Source organism: Aythya fuligula, chromosome 2, assembly GCF_009819795.1.
Source record: "Aythya fuligula isolate bAytFul2 chromosome 2, bAytFul2.pri, whole genome shotgun sequence".
Lineage (NCBI taxonomy): Eukaryota > Metazoa > Chordata > Aves > Anseriformes > Anatidae > Aythya > Aythya fuligula.
Genome location: NC_045560.1, coordinates 136,122,853 through 136,140,507, shown reverse-complemented (window position 1 = coordinate 136,140,507; position 17,655 = coordinate 136,122,853). Strand labels below are relative to the sequence as shown.

At 43.7% G+C, this 17,655-nt stretch overlaps 1 protein-coding gene across 1 annotated transcript; it reads left to right on the top strand.

Moving 5' to 3' along the window:
• Positions 1 to 763: 763 nt before the first annotated feature.
• On the top strand, positions 764 to 5,685 carry LOC116485898 (cytochrome b-c1 complex subunit 7). Its single transcript, XM_032181676.1, has 4 exons — positions 764 to 823; positions 1,933 to 2,004; positions 3,793 to 3,959; positions 5,049 to 5,685. The coding sequence occupies exons 1-4, from the start codon at positions 805 to 807 to the stop codon at positions 5,124 to 5,126; spliced, it is 336 nt and encodes a 111-aa protein (XP_032037567.1). The 5' UTR covers positions 764 to 804; the 3' UTR covers positions 5,127 to 5,685.
• The last annotated feature ends 11,970 nt before the right edge of the window (positions 5,686 to 17,655 follow it).

Genomic DNA, 17,655 nt, shown 5'->3' with positions numbered 1-17,655 from the left:
GAAAATGGGCTGGCTGAACCCTTCCTCACTCCTTCCTTTCAAACCCAAGGATCTAAATCTAACTTAAGATCAGATTTTAAATATTAAATGCTAATAAAATATAGTCTTCAAACAATCTAGTAAGAGTAATGATTACAGGAAATGTGTGTGTTCATAACACTAAATTAGCTTGGTTTTGCATTTACTTGGCTGCCCTTAGCACTATTAGTGTGTGATAAACCATTACTCATTACAGAATACATATGAAACTTGGGATATCTTAAACTTTGAGCTTTTAATTTAGATGTAAAAAAGAACACCGCTGCCACAGCTAAAGGGGTTCCTTGAAATGTTAACTGTGTGAGCTTATGCCAAAATAGCTTCCCAGAAACACCGTGAAGAAAGACAACCGAGGGAAGTGCTAAAAGAGAAGAGAAGAGGGGGGAGAAAAGGCTTTTCGGAGTTATATCAAATACTTTTTGGCTGCACGCTGACAGAAATTTCCGACAGCGCTGCTCCTGCTGCGGGCAGCGGCTGCCTGAAGGGCGCCCTCAGTGCTGCTGCGAGCCTGCGCGTCGCGCTCAGCCACCTCAAATTGTCTAGCGTGACAAGATTTCTGTTATAAAACAACTTTATTTTCTTTATTTTATTTTTATTTTTGTCTTTAGGAGCGCAGCGGGACCTTTCTTCAGGAACAACCGGCGAGACGCTGCCCCCGGCCCCCGCCCCGCTCCTCCCCTCACGGCCGTGCCCGGATCGAGCCCGCCCCGCCGCGCATGCGCCCTTTGCGCCCCCCAGCAGGCAGCGCGCCGCGCCGAGGTCAACATGGCGGCCAGGGCGACCGGTGAGCGGGGGGGGCGGCTGGGCAGGGGCTGCGCTGAGGCGCTCCCAGGGGCTGCCCGGGGAGGGTGCGGGTGTCCCGTCACGGGAGAGGCTCATGGCCAGGCTGGACGGGGTTTGGGGCAGCCTGGGCTGGGGGGAGGTGTCCCTGCCCATGGCAGGGGGCTGGGACTGGGTGGGCTTTAAGCTTTAAGGTTCATTTCAACCCAAACTGTTCTGTGATAAGTAGCGGCTTCGGGCTCGGTTCGTTTGGTGTGGTTGCTTCTCAGCTAAAATGTGAAGGTCGAAGTCTGACCAGGCGACATGCTGATAGTGTGCTGCTATTACACATAACACTGTCTTTCTGTATTAGCTGCATAAGGCAGCCCACTTAAAGCCATGAAATACATCCTTGTGTTCACCACGTTGCCTGAACTGTGCTGTTTTCACCTTTCCAGACCCTTGCCGAGTTATATTAATTTGGTACCAAACAGCATTTAACCACGCTTAAAACACAACCAACCAACCCACCTTTGATATCCAAAATCACAGCTAGGAAAAGATCGGTATCCTGCTAGATCAGTATCCTGCACATTGCATCCTTTAGTTCTTAAAGCCAACGATTCTTCTGAGGTTTCGGTGTTGACCTTCCCGCTGACTTTGGCAGCTGTTTGGAAAAGCAGGTCTGGAATAGTATTTAAGTAATGGGCGAGGGGAGCAGAAGGTTAACAACATAATATGCTGGTCTTGAAATCGCATTAACCCGTAATGAGAGCTGTGAAACTTAGGTACAGGCTTTGAGAAACAGGGCGGTAAACACTACGGTGTTAGCTCAAGAAAGTTATGGAGCTTAAAGCTGTTGCTGATGTGTTTGGGGATGAATTGTTAGCAGTGTTCCAAGTCTTAAAGCACTCTAAATAGAGTGAAAAAAAGGTGAGAATATCATATGGAACAAGCACTTGTTCTGTATGCTCAGGATCCATGTAAAAGTACTGGAAAACATGCTCAAGTCCAAACCTGATGTGGTGTTGCATTACGGTATGTGAACGAGGTCAACAAATACTTGCATAGTGTCATAGCAGTGTGTAAGGTTGCATTTTATCGTGTTCCCCGACTGATGGCAGTCGCTTTCAGTTTCAGGAGGTGGCCGTCTGATCGACAGAATCCGCAAGTGGTACTACAACGCGGCTGGATTCAACAAGCTCGGTGAGTGTTTCATTAAGCCTTAGAAACTTTGCAAGGTTAACAGTTCTCCATCTAGTTATAATTCACAACTGGTGTATGGACATGCAATTTGTTGCATGTCTTTTTATCAATGTTAGCTACTACTTTTCTTTCAAGAAGAAAGTTATCAACAACTTCAGTCACCGTGACTGCTACCTAGTAATGAGGCAGTGACTTCTTTTCTGTTGTTTCTGTGTTTGCTCCCCTTTTCAGTGAAATAACTCGTAACAACCAAGCTTAAGTTGGAGCCGTTGAAAAAAACTTTCAGAAAGCAGTCCTGAAAGCTTGATTCTTTATTTTTTTTCCCCACGAAGTTAATTGCATGGGTTAGTACCTGCTAATCTTGTTACCTTCCCAAGGGCTGCATTCCAACTGGAGAGATTGCTGCTAATAGCAGTTGGTCTGTCTGGGTTACTTGTGCAAAGTATCCAACCTGTATAAAAGGATTTAGCTATTTTTGCACTTTGTATCACTGTAACTTGAGCTGCTGTGTCTCTGGCCTGTATAATGGGAAAGTGGCTGTAAAAATAGTGTTTCCTTAAGTAAAGGGCTTTGCCTTGATGGTATTGTTATTAATTCATCCCTTGTTATTACCAAGTTTGTTTCAACAATATAGATTGCAGAACTGTTGTTGAATGACAAGATAATTTGAATATTCAGAGACTGTTACTAGTACTGGCTGCAGCTTCAGGGCATGATTTAAAGAAGCTTACTTGCCTGCCCCAGGAAAGCTAGAAAGAAAAAAGAAAAATGAAGGACTAAAGTTTATTCTTTGGTCACTCACTTCTAGAGGTGAAGTGCTATCCACTGAAATTCTTGATGGCATTTATACATTTGTTCTATTTTCTATGAATGTGACTGAAATCTAGTGGCTAAATTAGCAGCTGTGCTTCTTGTGCCTTTAAACAGAAACTGTAAAACCACACCTTATATTTTCAAGAATATATGGCTCAAAGGAAATTTGTTTTTTACTGGGAGACTTCTGCCAACTTGGTCACGTGAGAGCAAAACCTTTAACCTCAAGGCAGTAGGTCTGCACTTGTAATCTATACTAATTTTAAAATGTTACAGAAGTAACATTTTGTGCTTTGTTACTAATACTGAAATTTCAAGCAGGATTGGTTAAATTTCAGAAATTCTTCACTCCAAAAACAGTGTGGGGATCTCCTTATGCTGTCAGAAGGCTAGTTACACCTCCCTGAACTACGTTCTGATGGAGGGAAGAAGTGGAAACTCAGGCACAAAAAAAAATCAGTAGGTTCATGTTCCCTTTGCTTGTTGTAGCTGATGGAGATCAAGGCATTATCCTCACTGGAGCTTAGACAATAATTCTTAGGTACTGAAATAGTCACATCTGCAGATGACTGGCCACAACAGAATCAGCTGTTAAACTCTTTGCCTAGACAGTCATCTGAAATCAAGGATATGAAATAAAGTGAACAAAAGTCCACCCATCAGATCCTGAATAGTTACTGTTCTGCATAGATTATGCAAAACATTATGAAATACATTAAATCAAATATCGATTTTCCATATTCCTTCTTAAGAAAAGGAGCAAGAGCAATTAAATAGAGTACGTGAATGTCAGCATTCACAATTTGTTCTCTGTGAGCAGTTAGTGGTTCTCTTTGCCTGGATTGTTTTGGTTTTTTTTCCTCAAAATTTTGCGTTTTAAGTGTTATGTCCAAGTTATGCCAAAACACCTGTGTTGGTCCTAAATCTTACTTAGGAACATCAACTCAGTGATAATGTAAAATATCGTTGGTGCAGGATTAATGCGAGATGATACGTTTTATGAAGATGATGATGTAAAGGAAGCACTGAAGAGACTTCCAGAGGATCTTTACAACGAAAGAATGTTTCGCATAAAGCGAGCACTCGACTTAAGCCTGAAACATCAGATCCTTCCGAAAGACCAGTGGGTGAAATATGAAGAGGTATGTGTATGGAGTAGCCTCAAGGTGGAGGTCTTTAAGACTGATCATTGTAGTGTCATTGGGATGTTCAGTCTCTTGAAGAGATGCATGTTTACATGTTATTTATAATGAGTGTGCATCTCATGCTATACCTCTGAAAAACACAGCTTTGAAATGCTGTTTAAAAATCTGTATTTTAACATTGGAAATTAAATCTTTTTGCTCAAGATGACAAAGGCTTCAACTACATCTCAAAACTATAGCACTTCTATATTCAGATGAAATATTCTAAGCTGTCAGGTAAGGAAGTATGCTCTAACTGGCTTGGAAATTCTTTTGAATGAGTTTTGTACAAAATCTTGAGCCAAAGTTTTTATTTATGAAAATGTCAATAATTTAAAGGAAAGCCTTGTATTAAAATAAATGTCTTACTGTAATTTGAAAACCAAATCAAGCTGCACCTTCCTTTTTATTTTTAATTAACATGTTTCTTTGTAGTGGAATAATTCAGACTTTGCATTACTGCTTGTTTCAACTTTCTCCAAATCCCCTGGCAGGAATTTTTCACTAAACTTTGGACTGGAAAATAATATAAGAGCATTAATTTCTCGATAGAAGCGGAGGTTGTTTCTTGAGGTGTTCTTGGTCATATTTTGGTATCGACTGCATAAGTTGCTTGAGCAGCAATTGATTGGCAGTTATACACAGACAAGGGGTTATGTTTGAATTTGCAGTGCTGTTTAGAAGCTAAGTTCAAAATAAGCTTCTGCAGTGCGAGGAAAATTTAAAGTGGATTATGCACGCTTGGATATTTGTCAAAAAATAGGAAGTTATAGCTGAAGGCATCGTTTGACTTGTTAATGTTGGGGAAGCATTAAGAATTAGCAGTGGTTGCATTAGAGTTTGTCATTGCAGACTTGGTAGATGCCAATCTTACCCTTTCAGAGTGAGTAGTGTAGTTCTTTTTTTCTTTTCCCCCTCTGTAGATTAGTTTGTAGCCAAATCTGAGGAAGAAAGAGAGAGAAGTAATCCGTAGGATGGTTTGAGTTGTTTCTGGACCTCCCTTTTGAGGTGAAGTTAATTAATCTTAAATACTCTCTTCTTTTTCAGGATAAGCATTATCTTGAACCATACCTTAAAGAAGTAATCCGTGAACGGCTTGAAAGGGAAGCATGGAACAAAAAATAACTATTGAACTACTGCTTCATGCGAATGTCCACATACTTCTGATATCTCTAAACATTTGGTTATTGAAGTCTTCAGGGAGGCAAATGTGAAGCTGAAGGAATACTTGTTTCAGCTTGTTCATGGGTTCTGTTCATCCAACTAAAATAAACGTGTCAAAGTATAAAATCTCCTTGGAAGACTTCTTTGTAAATGCTAACAGGCTAATGTTCAAATCTTTCCTATGAGCATATACATTACATATTAGTTTAATGGTATGCAGTCTTCATTCCAGCTTCTTACTCTTTTCATAGTGCAGCTGTTTCCTGCAGTTAGAGGGTAAGGTAAGAAATGCCCAGGGCTGTTGCTGCTAGTTGCTCTGTTAACTTAAAATGGGTGTGCTGTTTCCTTTGTCACCAGTTCTCCCTGGAGATGAGAATACTGGACCAGTGTTTGATGTGACAGTGGTGTCGTGAGACAGCAGCATGTGATATTCTGTGTATCTAGGCACGTACTTATTTCATTAATGACAAATGTAAATGGTTCCTTAATCATAAAATCAAGAAATATTTTACTAGCTCTTTACACCAGGTGTGTTGTCAATGCTTATAAGATTATTTTCATATAAACCTTGATGACTGTCTCATTTCATCTTGATTTTATCCTTATAAAAAGCTGATGTGCTTTCTACAGTATAATTAACATCCCATGTATTTTTTTTCTTGGCCTAGAGCATGTTGTTATTTACAGTGAGTTGCACCAATTACTTTAAACCATGATGCTAACAGACTTAATAACAATAAAGATCCACAGAGCTTGGGCCCTATTTCAACACAGAAACAATTCAGCTGTATGCGGAAAGTACCAGCCCTTGCTGTCTGAAGACCTTGAGTTTGGTCATCCATAGTATAACAGTAGTGTTATTTCTGAGACAGTCTTTGGTGTTGCACACAAATTGCAAAATTTAAGGCTTTTTATATCCCTCAATATGGAGTGCACAATCTTGTGCAGTAGTAAAACAATATCTCTTTTATTATGCATGCTTGTAAACCAAATGCAGTAATCTGAGGACCAAAAGCTAGGGAACAGTTAAAAAAAAAAATACATAAATATGGAGCAAACCATGCCTGTACCTTTGGATTAATATATAACCAATTAGCTTCCATTCATTCTAATCCATATCTTAGCTTTGGTCATGACTCAGACTCGTCTTATCTGCCTGGTTCAGTTGCTTACATCTGTAAAATGGGTAGAGTGATTACTAGGTGAAATATTTATTTCAACACGTCACAGCCTGGTATGGTGAAGCAAAATGCTGCAGAAATATCTGCATCAACAATATTCCTTGAAAAAATTGTGTGGAAGTTACATCAAGAAGGTGGTGTTTCCTTCACCTCTCATAGCAAAATCTTATCATTGAAGCATATACATCGTTTGCTGATGGGTTTTTGAGAACTTCCTAATTTTCTTCAAGGGACAGACAGGACCTGAAAGTTCCACACTTCTGTTGTATGGAATTATTAGAATACTTTTTTTTTTTTTTTTCTAGTGGAATTAGAACCACTTCATTAGCTATTATATAATATTAAAGAACTTAATTATCTAATGGAAGGAGCATTTGAAGGGCTTCACTGATCAAAATTCTATGAAAGCTACAATTTTGTAGAAAGACTATATCTGTTTATTTGACCATAGGTTTGGATTAAGCTTAATTTGGTTCAAAAATTTTCAAAAGTAAGTTGGGGTAGACAAAGGGTTTGCTGGCCACCAGCACTTGAAAATAGTCTGACCTTTGAGGAGGGTACCAACCATCCATATGCCAGTTGGCATCATACTCCTGAAATCATCAACCTCTTTACTGTCATATATCGTGTTTCAAGAGTCAGAGGCAAGTGGTGGAGGTTAATAAAAGTCTTCCCAAGTGGTCTTTATTGCAGTTTCAGGGGAGGAGATAAAAGGAAGCAGTGTCAAAGCTTGCCTGTTGACTAGCTGAGGTTGACAGCTTCAATTTAGGCATATTTTCAGATGCTTCTGACGTGGATTAATCAGTTTTAAGTTCCCATACTGTACAGTAGTTTTCTGTTGAAGTATTTTTCAAGAGTTCAGTGAAGACTGTTGGCTTATTTCTCAGTTTAATATTAGAAAGGAAAATGTATTTGGTTTTCTGGCAATGATGGGTGAGTATTCTTTGAGACATTTAAGAAAATCTAAAAATAATATGAAACAGGGAGGGAGCAGGTCAGGGTGAAAGGGGGACCTCTGCACTGGAACCAGGAGTTGTAGCAGTTCCATGTTAGAGAACAAGCTCTTATCTAGAATACGTAATGTAGGATTTGGATGCTTGTGCTACCAGCTAGCAGGTGACTAACTTGGAAGACAGTTTAAAATAAATAAATAAAAAAGGAGGGAATTCCATGTATCTATAATCTCCTTGCAACACTTTCATCCCACCTGTGCAGCTGTGTCCTGCCACATTTCTGGTGTAGGCTGTGTGCTGGTCTGTGAAGAGTGTGAACCCCTGGCTGCAAAACCCTACAATCTGAAAAATTGTCCAATTTTAAGGAAAAACTTGATAGCACTGATAGTCTGATGAAGAAGAAAACAGCATTCTGTTTTGGAGAACTAGCTTTTCTGTCATGAGGTTCCTCTGTAACACTCTGCAAGGCACTTTATTCAGTGATCTTCGACTTCCATCTGCTTTAGTGCAGCTCATTTCAGTATTTCTGTTCTGAAAAACAGAACAGAAAAAAGCATTGGTGTTCATTTGGGCACACCACTGACATTACAGGAGGTGGTGCTGGGAGCGAATCTCGAGAGGAATTTGTGTTGAAAAAGACCTCCTTCCTCATTCCTAGGATGCTAAGCTTAGAAATACGGCTGCTGATACTTTTGTGACCTGTGCAGAGTGTGGCACTTGAGGTTGTGCTGTGTACAGAAAATGATTGGAAAGTACTCTTAAAAAGGGGTTCCTGCTGGAAAAAAATGAACCTGTAACTTGTGGTCATATCATAATGCACAAGGCAGCAGTGTACATCTTGAGTTTCCAAACTTGATTTTGAAACCTTGATCTTAATTTATATGAATTCTATATAGATTTCTTACATTACTGGGATCTTTTTCTATCTTAAGTTCACAGCATTTTAGGCACATCAGAATTATTTGTGTCAAATTAAGAAAGTTCCAGTTAATAATATTAATCCTGCAGTTTGACAGTTCTAGCTTGAATTAATTTTCGTAATTTTTAAATGAACTTTCACTTCACTTGAAGTTCTTCGATTAAATACATAGTGAAATACAAGAATAGGTTTTGATTGCTGAAGATCGTGTTTGTTATGGCAGACCGATTTCTTTAAATTTCACATCAGTCAACCAAGAAACAATGGATTTTTCTGCAGCTCTGTAACGAGAAACATATGCTTGTTTTACATCCAACTCCCATCCAAAGGAGAGCTGCAGCAGATACAAATCTCCTAAGAATTTTGATGAAACATCATGCTTGTCATTGCGATGGAACTGTTTTAGCGTTATTATGCTAAACACATTCCTACTTGAAGTGTTTTCTCTCTAGGTAGCAGAAGTCAAAGATGATCCAGAGGGTTTCACCACAGTGCTGTTGTGCCATCAGCTTTCGTGGGCTGAAATTTTGGCCGTGGTAAGGGCAAACTTCGCAGGGCAGGGCAGGGAGAAGCAACCTGCACCACCGCTGCTCTGGGGTGAGACCAGAGCTGGAACTCGGTGTCCCTCCTGGTATGCAGCTGAGTGCCTTGAGTGACTTCACTTCTCAGCCTCTTTTCCAGCTAGTCTAAGGCCCAAAGGACTGAGATTTTGGAAAATATTTAGGCGACTATCTCCACTGTAAACTGTTTGGGTTAGTATCTAAGTACCGTTGGAGAACTGGGCCTGATCCCGGAGCTCGGTTTCCCCAAACTCCTCTGCAGGCTGTGCAGAGGTGCAAGTTTCCTCAAGTAAAGTTATGTAAATGCTGCGGTGTTGAATAGATCTTGGCTTGCCCAGGAACTCAGCGCTGGTGGTGCTGGAGTAGGTGTCAGGCTGGTCTGATAAGCTGGGGTGCCAGAAATCACCTTGGCTTCTGCTTTCCTGGCAAGGTGGCTTCTCATAGCAAGCCTGGAGAAGACCACCTCGATACCTTCTAGTCATTAGTGACTTAACGTTAGTTCATGCTGGCAGGCCATGAGCTCGATTCATTTTTCTTCACAAAAAGCTGGTGTTTTGCAGGCCACCAGAGAGGGTGACACCTGTGTGGCTTAACTCTGGGAACCCCAGTTCGTGGCGCTCGCTGAGACTTCAGTCTTCTCTAAAGGATATCAGAGTCTTACCCATCAAACTGTGTCAGAAAGGTGCCCAAGCTGTCTGTCCTGCTGCCAGAGTGCTCAGGGATGATTGGTGTCCATCTCCCCTGGCCCGACCTCATCTGTTTCCAGAGGGGCTTCAGGAGGATACCCCAATAGTCACACTGTGGGTCTGGGACTGGGGAATTCACATCTCTGCAGTGAAAGAGGAGACCTGCATCTTTCCCTTCCAAAGCCTAAGCAAGTGCTCTAATTGCTGTTGCTGTTTTATGAGTGTGTGCTGCTTCAGCCCCTACTCTGGGAAGGGAGCTGGGGCTTGAAACCTGATCAGAAAGAGGCACCTCACTCAGCACAGCTGGGCTGTGCTCTCTTCAGCGTTTCCTAAAGTGGTTCCCTGCTGGCCTGTGCGGATCTGGTTCTTTGTGTCTAAATCTTCTGGACTGCACGGGGAGGCTGGAGAGCGAGACACCCAGCGAAATGCTGCTGTGCTCAGTATTACAACACCTAAGCCCTTTTATGAAGCCTCATACTCCCGCCGCGGCCCGGCAGATTGAAATGATTGCTTATAAGCAGCAAAGTGCAGAGCCCAAGGCTCAGATCTCTTCGAGGCACTTCAGACGGCTTTTGTCTGCGAGCTGTGCTCCCTGGTGGAGTATTAGCTTAAAAAAGACAGGGCTCTGAAACAGCCGTAAAAGCATCTAGGTATGTTTGGTTTGCTTCAATTGACCAAAAGTCCTCCAAACGCTGAAAGATCCTCAGCTGCGTTCTCATGCCGAAGAAGATGGAGGAAAGCTCCTTTAATTTTCCATGGGCCTGCGCTGATGCTCAGAGCCCAGCCTGGCTATTAGAGCTAACGAGACTGTCACAGGAGTGTGGAGGTGGCTCTGATAAAAAGCAAAATGCATGCTGCTGCCAGGTGAGGCTTGGCTCAGCTCTGCTCTGTGCATTGCAAACACCGAGTTACCAGAGGAGAGGTGAGATCAGCATTTCTGAGCTTTATTCAGGTGCTGCCTCGAAATCCTTGCACTGCGGCAGGGCAGAATCAGGACCTGAGTCTGCAGCAGGGCAGCGATGCCTTCTCCTCCCCCTGCAAAATACAGAATAAAAGAAATTCTGGGAAAATCCAACAAAGCATATTTCCTTCCAGAGCTACAGCTGGTTTAAAGACACTGCTACTCCCATTATATGACTGGCGATACAATTATGACACATGTTTCATATCTGTAGTATAAAGTTTCTGTGTGGTAGCCCAGATCCACCCAGCTTGCCTTAAGGAGCATCGTTGTGCGGCTTGTCTGCTGCCCACCCCTGGAAGACAGCTTCTGCTGGGAGCAGCTTCTACAGGACAGCTTGTAGGTTTGCAGCTGGTCCCCAGGGTGGATTTTTGGTGCAAGATTTAGGATACAGAGTGCCAAGCTTTGCCCAGCCTCCTCCTTACCTGGTTGTGAGCTTTCTTGTGGAAAGGAGGCGAGTAGCCATCTCCACCCCTAGGGCACTGGGAAATTTATTTGTTTCATTCTTATACTTGCCTTTAAATACATATAGCTCACCCAGTGGATCTGCTTTGTGGCCGGACACCTCCAAACCAGCCACTGAAGCCTCGATGCTTCGCAGCGATTCAACAAACTGTGTCAAGGAGATCGAGAGGAGGTGTGCTTTGAAAGGGGACTTCTCCTCCAGCTGCTCCCATCCAGCACTTTAAAAACACATAAGACACAATAAAGCGCGTGTTGACATAAGCGAGCTTCAAAAAAACCATTGGATTATTTTGAAGGAGCGTATATACACACGTGGGGAGAGTTATCATCCTTCACCCAGCAAAACAATTACATCAGTGCAGCTTGGAGCAGGATCTGCCTTAAGATCTCCCAGATGTTGCGAGCAGCACAGCTGCTGATCGGGTGCTCTGTAATTATAAACTGTTAAATGGAGGAGGGGAGGAGCAGGGCACGGGAGACCTCGTGTTGGGAACGAGCCCTGTTTTTCTCCTCCCCACCCGTGAGCGGGGCACGGGTCTCACGGGGCGTGCTCTGAAGGACAGCAGAAGGCACCGGTGTCCTGAAGAGCCTTCAGGCCTCAGCAACTCAACTGTTGGGAGATGCTTTACCCTCAGGAAGAGGGGAGGGTTTAGGAAGCTCCTGTGCTGGCATTTCCATGGGGTGACGTGCGCTGGTGGCCTGGTTCCCCGATGTCCCTTACCCATCCCACCGAGGCTGGTTGGCCCCGGCGGCAGGTGGGGCTGTGCCGTAACAGTACAAGCACCACCAGAGCGTCCTGGCATTGTCTTCTCTTTTTTAATTTCATTTTTCAGGATGACAACACTTTGGAGGTTTATGACCAGCAGGAGAATTTACTACTAAGTCATATACTGATGTAATGAAATCTAATATATGCTGTGTAATGAGTTATGAGATGTTATTTAGTTTCAGGGTTTTATTACTTCAATCAGTTATGACCATATTTCCTTTTATATGATTGCTCACTCTTTAAACATACCAGATGACTGTATAAAGAACACCTAATAAAGTCTGGAGATGTTAAAATATAAATGTTTTAATTTTTGCCATAAATTTCTTTTAATTCTACCAATAGTGGCTTTTGGGCTGGAAGCAGTGCGGTCATTGTTAGAAGTACAGGCCTTGTCGGCGTTGGCCTGGGCCCTATATGAGAGGTAGATGAATGACCCTGCTTAATTACAAAGCACAATTAGTCACTAATGGTCATGCTTGGTCCAGAGAAATTTAAAGGGTTCTGGAACGAAACTGGAATGAAAATGCCCATCAGTGATAAAAGCCATTGTCTTAATTTTCCTCTCCTATTTACCAGTGCAGCTGTGACGTCCTCACTCCTGGCTGCCACCACTCTTCGAGAGGGCAGAATCAGGCTTTGTGCTCCATCTTCTACATCAGAAACAAATCTAAGAATGCTCTCCCCAAGCACATTTTGGCAATCCTCCTAATTTTTCCACGTTCATGTGTTGCATTTAAAAGTCATTTGGGACAACTTCATAGCGGTGGAATTATGTAGCTGTGAAATCAGACCAGAATCAAGTCCTTAATAAATCCACGTTTAAGCAAGTGAGGGACTTGCCCCACCGAACAATTGCAGGAACCAAGAGGTGCAGTTTCCCATTCCTGAGACGTTCACAGCTGAGTGCTCACAAAAATACGGTGGAGGACGTTTTACGGTGGTTAACAAGCCTTGGGTAAGACTTAATGTCTGTGGTAGTGCAGAAATTGCCCTGTTGCATGGTTTTTATAAAGATTGCAGCAATTGCAGAGCTGCAGCATGCTGCTGGTATCCTCCAGTGCCAGGATATGAGCTGCACCTACCCGACCCTCTTATCCTGACCCAGGTGTGCACTGCTCCCTCCTGCTGAGAACTTCAGCCCAGGCCCTGTGCTGGTCGTAGAGGATGAAGTGGCACCGCAGTGCTGGGACGGATCTGTCTCCGGCTGATGCAAGGTGCAGAGCCCCGGTGGCTGCTCAGCAGCGTGAGGAAAACCAGCCTGGGTAGCTCTAAACCTCAATTGCTTTTTAGTTACAGCCTCATTCAGCAAACAGAAGTGTTTTCAGAAGGTTTGGTGTGCCATAGCTGTGACTGCCACATGCTTCGTGGCCCGAGAATGGCTCGGTTCGGGGTGGTGATCCGTGATGTTCTACTGCCCAGGGCAGCAAATGCCAGGGCCCCAGTTTGGCAGAGATCTCTCCATCCCCATCCCCAGCCACTGAGCCCTCTCCCTGAACAGCCCATGCCTTGGTTTAGCTGTGGTTGGTATTGCTGTCATCTGTAAACCTCCTTCTGCTTCGGCAAGGCAGGGTGGCAGCTCTGGAGAGTTCCTCTGCTTATTGCTTATTCAGTATTTTTTTTTAATTAAACATACGTCAAAAGGCTGTACTCCTCCCAGTATTTATTCAATTACTGGTAGAGATACTAACAGAGGGGAAAAGCTTTAAAAAGTTTTAGTGGATCTAAATTACCCACTTTGCTTCTCCTTCTATTAGCTCTACCACTAATTGGATAAATCCAAGGAGAAGAATTATGATGAGTAATGAAATAAAGACTTTGCTATTCACAAATCCAGGATAATAGCTCAGCGAAAGAGAATCCTACTCCAAATGAATGGGCAAGCATACTTAAAATATGTCTGTACAGTAACAGGGCAAAATTTAATCCCATTAAAAAAAATGTTGGCAGTGGCTCAGAGTGGGGAACACGCTGCTGAACTGTCCTGCTCTAACCTTGGGTGTAGGAGAGGCTGAGACAAAGCAGCACACAGAGTTTGACACATCTCTGCCCTTTAGGTTCTTAATGATGCCATGAGTTGCCAATGCCTTTGATATTGTTTAACTGCAGAAACTGTTGTATGTGCAGGAGCTAAGTGGTGTCGTGCTTGCTGAATGTGCCCTGTATGCTGCCTCGTATGCAGAATTTATTTGCATATCCATAAAGCACAGATTTCTGAACTCACTCAAAAGAGCAAGTCCACATGTTACTTTAATTTGCAAGAAACAAAATCTGTGTCCCATATGTCTTACTTAGCGGATAAAAAGACAGGTAGGCTAGTTTCTCACTAACCAAAAATTTAACAAAAACACTGTTTTTTTCCCCCTAGGTTTTATTCTTCACCTTTGCTATTCTGCTTTTACTTTGTCCACAGTATTTTCAGTGCAATCCAGAGTACTTTTCTCCAAGAATTTCATATGTGGCACTCAGCTGCCAAAATAATTACTTCTCTTATTTCTAATTAAGAAGGATATAATATATATTATAGAAAAGATAGCATGGCTGTATGAGTTTCTCATGGCCATGTATTATACCCTTGGAGTTTCAGCTATATTTCTTGGGAACGATAGCATGCAGAAAGCTCCAAGCATCAGATTTTCAAGCTGAAATCAGCACTGTTTCTGTACAAGGAATGGCAGAGGGTGCCGTGGGGGCTCAGCATTACATGCTGCTCTGACACGAAGTGCTGCCCAAATCCCTGCAGCCCAGTGGGGCTTTGGCAGAGCTTCTCCCCCAAATGAGGCTTTTGTGATCGGTTGCATGGCAGCTCCTTGATTTCTGATAGTGCAGAAGGAAAGCAGGTGCTTTGACTTATTAAAATAAATAAATATCCAGAGCGAAAGGTATTAGTATCCCGCACTGCCCACTAAATCTTTATGAAGGTCTTGCCCTTAAAATATCAGCTGTGAGGTTTTCCTCCGCTGCTATTTGCAATATCGTTTCGTTGTGCTGAACGAATTGCTTGACATAGCTTTGTGTCTCTTTTTACTGTAACTACTTCTATAAAGATTCAAACTGACAGCTCCTGCAGCAAGGCACAAGGAAATACATTCGAATAGTGCATGTGTTTTACAGTGTGAGATCAGAGAGTACGCATACATCACAGGGTACCCCAGGGAATAAGAGGTAACTATAGATATAAGCACAATACATTATCTTTCAGCTCTTGATCCATGCTCTGGCATTCACTGCCAAAGTGGCCAAAAAAAAAAGATGGTCCCACCATGTGATGGCAGAATAAGACTTCGCTCCAGAGCACAAGGTTTAGAAACCACAGAAAGCAGCAGCACAGCAATGGGATCCAGCGTGGATCACAGCACTGGGGCATTTCAGAGGGGCCAGAGCAAGGCCAGCAGGATGGTGCCACTGTGATGCTTCCCATGGGTTCCTGCAGGGGATCAGAGGGGCTGGGGGGAGCAGAAATGTCCCTGGGGATGATACACTCTAGGTGGGCTCAGCACCTGATGCTCCAAGGGCAGCTTGCTGACAGCAGAAGCAATGTGACACGAACGTCGTCGCCGAGAGCGATTAAAAAAATGTAAGGTTGTGCAGAATTCTTTAAGCTCGATTACATGAGTCAGGAACTAGTGAAGGGTTCGAGGAGCTGGAAATAATTGCAATTTGTCATATCAGGAGTCTCCTTCCCAGAAACAGGCTGTGTAAGCAGTGGCAAGTCGGCCATATGGAGAGCAGATGTCTCCAGGGAGCTGAAAAGAAGATACTTTGCTAGTACTAAAAATATTCAGTTTGAGGAGGTGATAACAAGTGCTTCTAAAGGAGAAGCAATTATTTATCATTGAGGAGACAATTTTTACTGTTTCCTAGAACACAAACCTATATGCTCGAATAACCCAAGACTGTCGTGGGGAAGAGGCACTGATTCATGGCTCGAGGCAGGATCTATAATAGCAAGCAGATTGCATGTCTTGTTTAACTGCGTGCTTTTTAAAGCACACTTTATCACAGGCTGTCTTGCAAGGAAAAAAGTAGGGAAATAGAAGTACAATGAGGTACCAGTGTACAACTGGTCTGATGTACGAAGAAGCACGGTTACCTTTGCCATTTGCAGCTTTGGTATTTCACTTTTTAGCACTTTAATTAGGGACAGCATTGTGGAGACTGACTCAATTTCCAACGTCAGTACTGTGGTGTTAGATGGTTCCTGAGAGCCTCTTCCAAGTACCAGATCTGCTTAACCTTCAGGAGTAAGGCTTTAGAGGAGAGCTCCACTGCTGCCTTCAGGTACCTGAGATTGTTAAAAACCTCTAATGGCTGTGGTCCCCAAGCCCATGTAGGTAGCCTGCTCCTGGCCTACTCTTTGATTATAGTTGGGTGATTTGTCCTCATATCTGACCTAAATCTCCTCTGCTTCCAGTTAAACCTACTACTCTTTGTCCCACGCTTACTAAACATCAAGGGAACTGATCTTCACCCTCTTCACAGTAACCTCTGAAGGCTGTGATCCTGCTCTCTCCAGCCCCATCCATCTTCTCTAGACCAAACAACCCCAACTTCTGTCAACCCCTCCTCACAGGTCAGGTTTTATAAACCTCTTAGCACCCCTGTTGGTCTCTCCAGGCTTTCTATTTTGTTTGCATCTTTCTAAAAAGGCAATGCTGGACACAGCACTAGAGCCAGGATGTTCCCACCACCATGAAGCTACCACCCAGCTCTTGCCTTTCCCATCCCATGGGTACACCCATGGGTGCTGCTGTGGTCACCCAGTCCGTGCTCACTCCACAGCAGCTCCCAGGTCTCTTTTGCCATACACCCAACCACCCCCTGTTTCAGCACAAGCCCTCTTGACCTCTTTGCACATGTCTCTATCTGGTTCCATTTGTTGATTCTGGAAAACCTCTCCGATTTTTCAGAGCTATTTTGAATTTTAATCCTGGGCCCCAATGCGCTCGCAATCCTCCTGGCTTAGCGTGATGGGCAGATTTTATAAGCATACTTTATTCCATTATCCGAGTTACCAATGAAAATATCAAACAGAAACAGGCCCCGGACAGACCCCGGGTGACCCCATTAAAAAAGAATTTTCAGTTCGATGGCAAACCGTGATAAGTTCAGCATGTTTCTCAGCCATTTGTGCACCCAGCGACTAATGACTTCATCTGGGCTGCATTTCTCAGCTGGCCTGACAAGAACCTCATGAGGGATGGATCCAAAAGGCCCGCTATGGTCAAGGTGAGTATCACCACCTCCTGCCTGTCACATGTAAAACTGTTGTCATTTCAAGGGAAAAATCACTCTCCTCAATTCAAGACAGGTTTGATGTTAACATGTAGACCCTGAAGAGAAGTAGGAAAATGGAGGGACATTGTTATGCCCAGACCAGGACAGGTTGCTGCTGCAGGGAAGGAAAGGTCACAGATACCCTCCTGGGTGGGGAATCACAGATCCCAGAGGGGCTGAGGCTGGCAGGGAGCTCTGGAGGTCTTCTGGTGCCACCCATGCCCAAGCAGGGACACCCAGAACAGGGTGCCCAGCACCACATCCAGGCGGCTGCTGAAGGGCTCCAAGGAGGAGACCCCACAGCCTCTGGGCAGCCTGTGCCAGGGCTCCGTCACCCACACAGCACAGAAGGGCTCCTGGTGCTCAGAGTTTTTGTCATTCTTCACAGGAGAAGAGACAATAAGTTTTTGCTACACTTTCTGATTGCCCTCTTTTAATGTTTCCTTACCAATTCCTGAGACTGTAGGATGCTAACATCTGAGTCCAGCTGGCTCCTCCAAGGGGTGTCCTAGCACATGCTGGGCAGCCAGGCACCATCTCCATCCCTACCTCCTCCTCCCCACATGGTGAGGGATGCTTCACCCCATCCCCACACACTCCTTCTGCCATCGCTGCACCCGGGGCACAGCCTCTGGTGCTGGTAGCTCTGGGCTATGTACGTTGCACCTCGATATTCAATTCCACGCTGCCTCCAGCTTGCTGGCCCACTGCCAGTGCAG

Excerpts from the sequence above, each read along its gene's own strand:
- LOC116485898 (XM_032181676.1), top strand. Across the intron at positions 2,005-3,792 it reads GGCTGGATTCAACAAGCTCG|GATTAATGCGAGATGATACG; the intron begins GTGAGTGTTTCA and ends TCGTTGGTGCAG. Across the intron at positions 3,960-5,048 it reads AGTGGGTGAAATATGAAGAG|GATAAGCATTATCTTGAACC; the intron begins GTATGTGTATGG and ends CTTCTTTTTCAG.